The sequence below is a fragment of the Condylura cristata genome, unplaced genomic scaffold (assembly GCF_000260355.1).
Source record: "Condylura cristata isolate star-nosed mole 26May11 unplaced genomic scaffold, ConCri1.0 scaffold00032, whole genome shotgun sequence".
Classification (NCBI taxonomy): Eukaryota; Metazoa; Chordata; class Mammalia; order Eulipotyphla; family Talpidae; genus Condylura; species Condylura cristata.
The window spans coordinates 17103894-17116219 of NW_004567133.1; the positions used below are offsets into that span (position 1 = coordinate 17103894).

The following is a 12326-nucleotide window of genomic DNA, read 5'->3' on the forward strand; positions in this document are numbered from 1 at the left end:
CCATGGGGCCTCGGGGCAGCGGTGACCCACGTCTCCCAGGCTGAAGTGGAGGTTAATGGAAGCTTAGTGTGAAGGGGCGGTGGGCGCTGGCCAGGAAGGCGGGTGCTGAACTGGCCCCAGCCCATGTTAAAGGTTAGCAGCCTCAAGCGCTTCCCAAAGGGACACCCCAGATTCCCCTCGAAGACATCGACAGACATGTTAATAGTGATTGTCTCGGCCGGAGGATTACGGTGATTATTTCAACACTTCGTGTACTTTGCTGAACTTTCCAGATTTTTCGAAAGGGTTCTGCTTTGCTTTTATGCATTAGCTATTAACTTACATTTTATGGAAACAGTCATTGATCACTTCCAAACATAGGTCAATGAAAGCCCTCCTGTCTTACCTTTTTATTTATTAAAAAGGAACCATCACATCAGTTGCCTCTTGCTATGGAGTTTAACCTCTAACAGTAAAAGAAGACTGCTTCCGCTTTCTAAATGGTGCATCATTACGTAAAACCAGAGTGGGGAATGCTTTCTAAAAGTCCTATTATTAGCTAAAGATACCACCCTGGTTCAGAAGGGGAATTTGGTGTGGAAAATATGATAAAGTCTTCTAATTTGTAAATAAGATCATTAAGAGAGAAAAAAATCTGAAAAAAATTAACATTTAGTTGTATGTACCAGTAATTGCAATTGTTCAATTAAGCAGTGGACAAGCAAATGGGCATATTCAAAAGGAATTGTGTTTAGTGAAGCATTGATTATCAAACTGTGAAAATAACAGAGCTTCCTGCTCAGTCGACCACAGCCATACACCCAGCACGGTGGAACCATCTCAGCACAATTAACAAACAGGATCCACTCTCCGCTGATAACACAGGGGCTGTTCAGGCTCTAATTATAACGCGCAGTCCCATAATCCTCTGAGGGCTGCGTCGTCACCCTCACCAGAAGGGGTGTCTCAGAATAGTGTGTCAGAGGGCAAGTTGGTCAAGACTCAGTGTCAGTAAGGTTATGACAATAAGGTCACAGATCTGGGACAGCCTGTTCTCATGTGTAGGGGAAAGCAGGTCATAGGGTAGAAGAGAGCTGGAAACGGGGCTGCTGAAGCATCTTTCAGAATGCGGCAAGTTGTCCTCCATGATGTATTTCTACCTTCCAGTCACATCCAGCTTTCAGAATAATTCTGCTCTGTTAACAAAGCAACAGGAACAATCTAGTTTATCCTTAAAGGATTTTGTTCTTTGCATCAGTCCCAGAGAAGACACATCCAAGACTGCTGACAGATAATCACCAGTAACTTGGAGCCTGGGTGTGTGTGTATATATATGTATACTAAAAAGCTTTCCTTGAAAAACAATGTGCAAGTTGAAAAAGGAGGTCTTAGCGTTCTAATGAGCCACCACCTGGTGCTGCAGACACTGTGTTATCTAATTAGGAGCAGGCTCCTTCCTGGAGCTGAGGATTTGCAAAAGCCGAGCAGGTGTGAGCCCGGCACCCAGCTCGGGATGCAGAGTGACGGGCCAGGGGAAACCAGGTCGCCAGGTTTCTAGAACCCCTCTTTCCTCTGCTGGCCCTTCCCCTTAACTTTAGGAGGCACCCTAAAAGGCCCAGGTGTGCAGGCATGTACAGTAAGACCACCTTAATGAGGTGGGGAGGGCTGATTCTCGCTAGCTGATTGGCCCGAGGCTCTAGCTGCGACTAGTGAGTGCAAAGATATTTACCTCAAGTGCCATGTAAATCCCTCGTGATTCTGTGACTGTGAATTTGGCCTCAGCAAAGATTTCTAACAATGTTCTCTCTTGTATGTCCCTTTCTTTAGACTAACAACTCCCCCAGTTCTGCAATAGTTTCCATCAATGGAAGGGGGTAGATGCTTGGTAAGTGGAAAAAAATGATCTCGTGTGAACATAAAATGGATGCCTGGACCCCTGGGATCTCCCTGTACAACAGATGTTCTTATCACCTGAGCTTCAGGGGAAGACCCAGCCTCTCTGTATGTGCATGTGAGCTGGCCATTTCGAGAAAATGAGCAGAGTTTCGGGGTGAAGCAGGCACCATCAGTGAGTGCCCTCCACACTAGTCCTAGCTATGCAGCAATTTGCTTACAAACATCTCTGTTTCAAGAATTCAAGAGTCAAGGTCATAGTTTGCTGGTCTTCGAGCTAGGGGTGAGTTTTTGACCTTGCTCAGAGTTTGCCTTTCTGGACATCTTTTGATCATAATGGAAATGTTCTTGACCAGCACCTCTGAGAGGCAGCCACTCAGCATAGGGGAGACACTTCAGGTGTGCTTGTACAATAAACTGAAATTTTAATTTATTTAATTCAAGCTCATTTGAATTTAAATGTAACTAGCCACAGGGGACTGGCAGCAATTGAGCTGGACAATACATCTCTAAGAGGCCCCTGATCTATGGGATAACTGGGGGGAAGGGATTAGGTGGGGGGATAGCTTCACAGCTCTGCCTGGGCTTTGTCCTCCTGCTAGCCTGCGTGAACCCATATTAGGGTAACAGAGTTATGTATTAACTGGTGTATGTGTGCACACACTGTAAAATGATCAAAAAAATACAAATTGCTTTAATTTGCCTTTCTAACAGGTGACTCTAATCAATTTTATTGTTCCATATTTTACAGCTCACTGAGCATAGCCAGAGCTTCTGCAAGGTTCTGTGGTGATGGCTGAAGAAGGAGTGTGCACTCCCATTAGCTGTCACCAAACCCAGCTCCGGGGTCCTCCTAGCCCTCAGGACAGAATCACAGTGATGTCAGACTTTGAAGAGCAGATGGGAGGCCAGCCCAAGTGTTCCACACCCCCCTTTGCAGATTACACTTTTCATATGTTGAATGGAAAAATAGAAACGCTACTTTATTATTTTAAAAAAAGATCAATTTTAAATGGCCGTGATGGACGGGCCTCACACCCAGTGTGGCCGTGCAAGAAACCAGCTCAGGGGTGGGAAGCATTTGCTCTGTGAGGCTCTCTGAGCCTGCCTGGGTGGAGCTCCTGTGCTCCAAGCACCTTGTCAAGGTTGTGCTGGAGGCGGGGTCTTCACTGTGATGGGAAAGGAGAGGGACGTGCCCATGACCAAGGGGCTGGGGAGGCTGAGTTAAAAACACAATGGCGACTCCATCTAGGGGCACCCTAAGGCCATGCGGGTGAGCACTGCCAGGGCTCGCCACTGGCAGCAGATGTACAGGGCCACCATGTCCTTACTTTAAAGGGTGTTTTTGTCTAACAGACATCTAATACCCAGACGTGTGGCTTATTTGGGGAGAGGTGGAAGTGATGTGCCGTGTGGTGTCACAGGAGGACCTCCTCCCTGAGCGCACACGTGTCCCCAGTGTGAGCACTGCGGAGTGACATGTGATGGATTTCCGGGACCATGACCTCTTTCCGTTGGGAGAGGTCGAGGTCTTGCTAGGTGTGGACCCAGGGGCGGGTGCCTGTGTGTGGCTGTGTACTTTAACCTTTTCCCACGTGGTCATTGAGGAGGATAGTTGCAAGGGAAGAAACTGCAAGGAGTATCAAGGATGACTCCTATTTCATCTGTACTCTGCATGCATCTGGTTTTGAAGGGTAAACAAAGAAGTCCAGTTTTCTGGAAATTTGAAAATAAAAGTTGTTCTCAGGAATGTTTACATTTTAAATATTTTGTCCCTTCCTAGGTCCAAATCTTCCACTTTGGTATTCAATTTCTTCTTTGGAACTTGATGAATCCTCACAGATTGGGAAAAAAAAAAAAGAACTTTCTTAATAGACCTTAATCTTGAACAAAAATGAGAATTGCAAGTTATAGGAAAATCCTTGTAATAAACCCTCCTGTGCTCATCCTCAGTGCTGCACTCGTCTTTTGTTGTATTTGACACTTTAATGGAGGTTACGGGCCAAATTTGGAGACTGGCCCAGCCACGAGCCAGTGCTGGCTTTCAGTCTTCCTACAAATTCTTTCATTTGCTTCAGTAGTGAGAAGTAGGGTTGAAAGCTACAGCAATAGGTGTGAAATAAAAGTACAAGAAGTTACCATGAAACAAGGTGTCAGGGAAGCTATGAGGCAGCTCCTGAGGTGCAGGGCGCTTGATTTTAACCATTCCTGCAGGCCCTGGAAACCTACTAACACGTCACCTGGACAACTGATTCAGTGGAACCCTGTTATTCTATTCATGACCTTATATAAATTGAGTTCCTCTTAAGCCAAAAAAAGAAAAAAAAAGGCCAGCCAGCCACACCTCTGTCTTGATGGTGGTGACCTGGAACAGCTGGAGGCTGTTGACAGCGTGCCAAGGAACAGTCCTCACCCAATCGGTGGATTCTCAGAAGAGAAAGGGGACATTTAAGGGAGGCCAGGTCTATGCTCGTAGAATTCTCATCAAAACTGGAAAATTCAGTTAAGTCTTCCCTCTTTCTCTGTTAGAAAACATCTCCCCGCCCCGACAGTATCTTGTTAGTAGATTTTCACCGCAACCCACAATCGCAGTGATGAGCTTTCCCCAGTCGGGATTTCATACCTGTAGCAATTTATTGCCATACACAGGCTCTTGATACACTACTCTATAAGGAAACAGAAATGTAATGTTTTCAATGTACAAATGAAATAAAGAAAAGAAAATGCATAAGTCAGACAGAAATTCCCGAGCGATTCATTTACAAGTTTGCTTCTCTTACTTCCCGAAGACCCAAGAGTGTCCCGGCTGGCCAAAAGGGGAAGAGACAGCACCAAACCTTATTAGCTGCAAATATCTGCAAGAGCAGCAGAGGCGAGGCGAGAGCATATCCAGGAGGGCTGTGTTAGACCTGTGTTTCAAAGAAAAGGGTATTTTCATGGCTTCTTACATTGCTAAGTCTATGCCAATAGGTGAAGCGAACTGTTTCAAATGTCCTGATCCCTGACTCATTCTCTGGAGTCCCTGAGGATTTCATTTTCATCCTAATTGTTGAAACAATTGCAGTGACAGCCGAGTTACAACTATAGCTATCAACACTTTCATTTTTTGAATTTAATTTCAATGAACAACTAAGAGCACAATTGCATTTTCTGGGTAATGTATCACATGGAAGCTGCCAAAGCTATTTGGGAGACAGATGACCCGAACGACTGTGTGAGCGTGTGTGAGCACGCATGTGCACAGGTGTCAAGAAAGGCTAGAGCTGGTCTGTGTGTCAGCCACCTGCTGTCGCAAGGATGAGGTCCTGTAGAGCCCAGGATAGCAGGGGGAACAAGTTTTGACAGGGAGAGATAACCATGGGCGAGGCTAATCTTCAACATGGAAGACTGTATTCTGAAGCGAAATCTTCCAGTTCCGGGGTGGAAATAAAGGCAGCTGAACCCGTGAAGGATTTCAGGACCTACCTCCAAAAGGTTTTATATGCATCCATGCCTAGGCATGGATGCATGTGCATATATATGGCTTTATAATACCTTTGTATAATATAAAGGACTATCCACCCATCCACCCACCCACGCACCCATCCATCTATCTGATATGGCTCTTGTTTAGTTGAGTTTTACTTAACCATAGTCTTCCTCTTTAAGCTAAATTTTAAACATGTGCACTAAGTCTATCAGAATTCCACTGCATTCTCTCTCCCCTCTTGCACACTCTCCCTACTCGCCCCGATCCCTTTGCTCATTACTTCCTGTGGCCATGGTGCCCGGGAGTCTGCCCACCGCTGGCGGTCACGCTCACAGTGACCCTCTCTCCTCTCCTTCCTTCCCCTGCATTTCCCAAAGCCCAGCCAGGGGAGCACTGCTATTCTGCGGGTTCCGGGCTCCAGCCTTGCGCTCTGCAGCAAACCCCCAGTATCAGCGGAGATGTCCATTACTTTATCTCTTTTCTGAGGAGCAGTGTCTTTGTCGGAAAGGGCGGTGGAGAAATAAGCACTGATTCCTGTTAAAGGCGGGCAGCGGGGACAGACACAGACAGCGGGGCGGGAGGCTGAGGGTCCTGTCTCACACATGGTATGTGCTCAATTCTCGGGTGCCTGGCCCTGGGCTACCTGGCCATGCAAAGCTGGTTCACAGAGGGCCACGCGGAGACCGGGGTCTCCAGATAAGGACCTGGGGTTTTATTTGGAGGCTGTCTGCTTTGCCAGCTTCCTGTGTTGCAAAGCTCCCGACACCTCTCGATGTCTTACGAAGCGCAGACATTGGTGAAATGAGGACAACTCTGTGTTCTAGGATCCATCGGTGGCAGCGAGACAGGAATTCAGAAATAATTGTGCTTAGCCATGGTGTCAACCAGAAACTTGTTATACAGAGTTACAACGAGTGGAAGGATAGAGACGTAAAAATGCACTGGAGGCCTATCAAGACCTATTTGCTGGGCTCTCAGGGCCACACTCACGTTAGGAAGCTTGGACTTTCCTCACCAAGGGCGATGGCTCACATCAGCACCTCACTCCCACTCTCCCTTCCTCCCCTGTGTCCACAACTCGCCATCTCCTGCCAGCGTCTCTTTTACAGCTTTATTCTATAATTTTCTTCTGTCCATTTTCAATAGCATCTTTTGATTTCTGCCTCAGTGGGCGGAGACAAACGTGTCAGTGAAGTTCAGATCCACGACATTCATTTTCAGCTCCTGGATCCATCCTGGCTTCACGGGACCTGGAGCCTCGCCCCTGGGCGGAACAGGTTGCTTTGTAGGTCCAGGGAACTTTGAGCTTTGCACATCATCCAGCGTCACCGCTACTATGTCTCCTTTTAACTTGATTCCCTTTGGAATTAAACTATTTTTAGAAAGTGCTCCTCTAAGCGCTAATAGTGATCTTGTACATTTGATATGCTAGTGACATAAATGAAATTCCTAGCTGTTGCAATGTGGGTGAGCATGCGTGTGTGTGTGCATCATGTCCTCAGGTAAAAGGGGTCTGCAGATGACTCTTCCTACTCCCCTACTTTACTGGGGACACCCTGCGTCACATGTGCCAAGGGACACCCACCCTGGGCGAGCCAGGGCCAGGTGGTGGGGGGCAGAGTCTGCTCAGGGCTCAGCTCCCCGACAGGAGGACTGCTCTCTGCTCAGCACACACCTGCATCACTGGTTTCACTTTACTGTGCTCTGTGGCTCCTCACAGGCCCGCCCCCAGCAGTGCCGGGTCCTCTGGTCTTTCCAACCTTCCCACTGGCCCTTCTCTCTCCTGCAGAGCTGAAGGGGCTCCAGGTGGGAGGGCCTGTTTCCCCAGGTGCAGGGACCCTGCAGGTGTCTGGGTTTGGAGAAATGCCTGAGGGCTCAGAGAGCCAGTGGGAGGAAGGCAAAGACCTTGGCTCACACAGGCTACTAAGGGCAGGGGAAGAAAGGCGCTCTGGGGGTCACTGCTGTGTGCTATGGTAGTTGCTGCTGAGGGGCTCTGCTCCACTACAAGGTGGGACGGGGAAGCACCCCAACAGAGACACTTGCTCCTCTGTCCAATAAAATAACAAATAAATTATCATCACCATCGCTGAGATAAGCCTGCAAGAGCTGACCGAGCCCCTCACACCCTCGTCCTATTTCCTATGCACGATGTGAATGAGATGGAAGAAGCAAGTCAGAAACTTCCTCGAAGTGAAATCTAACCTGCCTGCTTTGCTATAAACCTCCGCAATCATCATTTCTTTAAAAACCAAAGCACCAAGGATCTTTCTATGCATCAGAAACAGCCTCTCCCAAGGAGGCAGGGGTAGCAGCCTTCCAGGCTGGGTGCTCTCATGCTCAGCCGATACTCACGTCCTTCCTGACCCTCATCCACTGAGCACCATGGACAAGCTCTGTTTTGCTGCAGTGATGAAGTCGAGCTCGCTATCTCCACAGACACAGCCTCCTGGCAGCCAGGGCCTGAAGCCGGCATCTTCCACAGAGCAATGTATCCTGAAGGTCTGCAAGGTCCTGGCTACCACACACACGCTGGGTGACCAACGCAAAGCTGGCGCCTCTGCTCAGCTCTCTGGCCCCTCGGGTGTTTGAAGCCGTCTCCTGCAAAATCCCACTGCCATTCTCAGATGGTCCGTGGGGAGATGGTGCGACTCTCTTGTCTGTCTAAGGACACCTTGAAAAGGGTGAGAGCGACTGTTCTGGAAACCTCAGTAGCACAGACTTTCAGAAGCACTGGCCGGGGTGCCCTTCCCAGGTCACCCCTACAGCAGCCCTGAGAGCCTGGTCTTTGCCCCAATATGACGACTCTGTGGGAGCCTGAAACTTGTAAGGAGTCAGGAACACTAGGGCTTTTTGCAGTCTTCCTGGGGGGGGCATCCCCACTTGACCTCAGTCTGGGGCGCACCTCCCGCCCCTTACTGAGTTTCAACCCTCTGTTGGAACTCAGGCGTCCTGGGGCTTTGGTGAGCCCTGAGACGCTCCAGCCGTGGGTGGCTTCTACTTCCTGCTCCTCCAGCATCTATGAGGCGAGCAAACGGGACCCACCTGAAACACCCTCGTTCCGATGAGCCCTGTCATTTCGCAACCCAAGGGATGGAGTCGCAGACAGAAGACACAGTAGCTGATGTTACCTGCGTCTCTCTGCAGCTAGCCTTGGAGACACCCCATTGTTTAGTGGGGGCTGGGGAAGTCTATTTCTTCTCTTTCTCCCGATTGTGCATCGCCTCTCTTCTCACCCTCTTTAAAAGCCCTAACTCACTTGCCTGCAACAGTCCTACCCTCTCCCGGTGCAACCTTCAGCCAGGGTCCCCCGGGGCTGCCAGACCTCTAGCTGACTGATTTTCTGAGGGTGTGGGCCAGCGCTGGGTGCTTCGATATTTAAAACGATGTGAAGCGAAAGTGCCGAGCAGAGGGCACGAGAAGGGGCAGCCCATGTTACCCAAGTAAGGAAATCGGCTGTTCACTGGGGAAATCGAGGACGCTGAAGCCGTTCCCTCGTTTTGTGATGGAACAATCCCTGCAGATGATAATAAATGTACTTGTTGCCATAATAATAGAACCAGCTAGGTCCATCATTGATGGAGATTAATACTATGTCTCAAAATTGTAATTATTTGAAATTCCAAAGGAGGAAAGTTAAATAACCAGTGTCTCTCCCATTTTCTAGTAAATGGCATCAATTTCATCAGAAATACGGTTTCATTTTTCTTTGTTATCCAGTCTATAAAGTGACAAATATGATTCCACTGAACTTTCTTGAGGTCACTTGTAATAAAAAATATGTATAATTTAGGAACGCCCCAATCCTGCTCGTTTAATTTAAATTCTGTTTATTCTGAGCTATTTTCACAACATCGCTGCTAAAATAACAGTGGGAACACAACTACTTCGCGATCAGCCCAGGTGAGTGCTGAGGTCCTGGTGATGACAGACATCCTACTCTGTTCTAAAAATGAGAAGTTAAATAAAGTGCTTCCATTTAACAAACTACTCTGAGGCAGGTAACTGGTTTTAGGGAATGCAGAGAATGAGGAGGTTGAAGGAAATGAGGGTTGAAGGCTCCCGCTGGTATACATTATGTTAGGAGATAGCTGTTGCTAAAGTCATCAGAACGAGACAGAGAGGGAGACAGAGAGAGAGACATGGGGGAGGGAGGAGGCTTGGGGGAGAGACGAAGGAGGACGAAATCATTCTACGGTTGTGATAAACGATTAAACGTATTTTATAAGAGAATGTAAGCCATGAAAATATCCTTTACCTCTCCAGCTGACACCTATAGGTGTTAAATAGTACATTGAAAACACAGCCCTTACTGAGAACTTCAGAGAATTCTCTTTTCGGGGCAGTCTTTAGTTTAACATTAGAGAAAGGCCATTTTTTCTCAGGAGGGAGGGTGTCTGCTTTTCTTCTGAAGTCGGTCAGGGAGCTTCCCCACTGCCCAGGAAGAGGGTGGAGTAGAGAGCTTTGCAGCAAACTTGTAGACGGAATGGCTCGGGGAGGAAACAAGGATGGCGTGCACATTAATGATACTTACATAGATGTCTGCACCATAAAATCCATCCTGGTAAACAACACTGCAAGGGTGCACACACAGAGAAAAACATCCATATTAGTGCATTTCCCCATGCACACACACCAGCCCTGCACTGGTGGAGTTAGTCTGCTCACGAGATCCAGAACACAGGAACCGAGGCGTGTCCACACTGGTTAAGGAGGTCGGAGAGCACAGCAGTGGAGCAGACTGAGAAAATTAGGGGGGGCGGTGTTGACTCACAGCCAGGGCATGGTGGTGCCAGTTCGGTGCCAGACACCCCCTCCTCGGCGAGGGAGGCACAGACATGCAGCGGGCAGAGGCTCATTCTCAGTGGCCGACACAGATAATGGGGGGCAGACTGCACTCAAAGCACACCGCTCTCCCAGCACCCCCAAAAGATCACCTGCTTAAGAGACATGTTCGCTAAAGTAGGGACAACAGGTGGAGCACTTTCACTGGGGGTGGGAGCCGAACCCCCGGGGGAGTCGGACAGCCCAGACCATACCAGGGCTGCGTCCTCTCTACACCTGCCGCAGCAGGGCAGTTGGCGATTCTGAGTAATTCCTTTTCGGCAAATGTAGATGGAGGAGAACGTCTCTAATCTTATGGGTGTGTGTGTGTGTTTAAGCGTGTGCACACACATAGGGGGTGTTTGTATGTGTGCATTGCTTGTGTGCGTGTGGACACACATGGGCACACACTACTGTGCTCACGTGAACACACGTGCACAGACGCGCACAGCACGCATGCACCACGAGAGGTGTTTCTCCATGCGTGTATATGTGCATTGTGTGTGCCTGTCGCTGTGCACACACATGTACAATGTCGTGTTGCATGTATGTGTGCACACACCCGTGCTTTGTGTGTCTCTGCGCACATCTATGTGCGCACACACCTGTGTGCTTCATGTGTGTGTGCAGGTCACACCTGTGTGCACACCTATGTTGCATCACATGAATCCTGTCCAGACTCGGTAGGCCCCTCGTGGGGATTGAACCTGTCTGGCCTCACCGATGTCCGGGTCACCGCATATCGTCCTCCTCCCTGGGACAAGGGGCTTCATAGGAGGCAGGAAAATGGCCCTGCACCTTTCCAGAAGTTTCTTGGTATTCCCTGAGCGAAACCTTTACGCAGAGAAGTCCCCCACTCTATGACCACAGCAAACTGACAAACTTCCTAAGCAATAAAGTGGATCGCAGGAGAGGCCCTGCAGCCCCGGGACCACAGGGCGCCTGACTGTAACAACGGTGTGTCCCAGGGGTGGTAGTTTATTATCAACCTTCCTGATGACGGCCCCCGTCCCCCGCCCCTGGGAGTTCACAGGCGATTTGTGGTTCTGGCAAAGCACCAAGGAAGGGAGACCCCCCAGGAAGGGTGCAGGAGAGCAAACACAAACAGCACTGATGCCAAAGGGTCCCAGCAGGGTTGGGGGGCAGAGCGGACCCACAGATAAGCCAAGCATGTTGAGCCGGGGACACGCAGCACACGCCACACGCACACGCAGCAGTGACACTGGTTTGCTGGAGAACGCGGCTGTGGTCTTCTCAGAGCTCGTCAGCATAAACCCACTAGCCCCCAAGACCCCTCTCTTTAAAAACACGGCAGGGGTTTCCCCTGGGAGTGGGCAGGGTTGTTTTCATTTGGATGCAAAGGGGCCAGGGATCCCAACAGCACCTCCCAGGCAGGGAAGCCCTAAGCCCAGGCAGAAGGCAGCCGCGCCCGCTGGCCGGGGATTCTCCCTCACGACCTCCCCCACGACCACGGGTGTCCGCTGGGCTCCAGCTTAGGGAGTCTGCAGCCGCACTCCCGGAGGGCTGGTGTCACCCATGGCTGGTGCCCCACTGGCCTGGAGACTGTAACCAGTGAAGGGTGACGCTCGTGTCACCGGGCTAGGGTTAAGGACCCGGGTCCTTAGGGCACAGCCTCGCCCACACATGAGTCTACTCTGAGACAACGGCCGGTCAGCCGCCAAGGTCCTGCTCTGAATGGGAGCTGATGAGCTTTTTAATGGCATGTCCAAGAATAAAGCCAAAAGCTGTTTGTTTGTTTTTAAAGATGTATTTACTTATGCATACAGAACTGGGGTACAGGCCAGAGGGGCAGGGGCGGTGAGAGGCTTCACCAGAGACAGAGTGGGGAGCAGAACAGGCAGATCGACGAAGTACACTGCTGAGGGGAGCAGCGGGCGAGACCATCTGCTGCACCCTGTGGGCCACCTCCCTAGCCAGAAACCAAACTTGTGCTAAAGCAGCTGTGGCCAGCTTTGCAGTGCTGTGCTTTAACCTGCTGCACCACTAGGGAGGGCCCCAAACACCTTTTAAAGCCTGATGAAAGGGTGAATTTAAATAGCAAGAATCAGGCCTGCCTGGCTGTGCAAAGGGTTAAGTCTCAGCACTATGAAGCTGGCTGCAGCCACTGCAGCACCAGTTCGATCCCCAGCCAGGGAGTGACCCA

The 12326-nt window shown here is 49.7% G+C and overlaps 1 protein-coding gene across 12 annotated transcripts in view; it reads right to left on the reverse strand.

The window, feature by feature from the left end:
• Positions 1–12326, reverse strand: part of RBFOX1 (RNA binding protein, fox-1 homolog (C. elegans) 1) — a 1380973-nt gene that overhangs the window by 36319 nt on the left and 1332328 nt on the right. For all 12 annotated transcript variants that reach the window (XM_012731793.1, XM_012731784.1, XM_004692141.2 and 9 more), the window contains one exon: positions 9873–9912. In XM_012731793.1, the coding sequence (XP_012587247.1) occupies positions 9873–9912 (40 nt within the window). The remainder of the gene's footprint in view (positions 1–9872; positions 9913–12326) is intronic.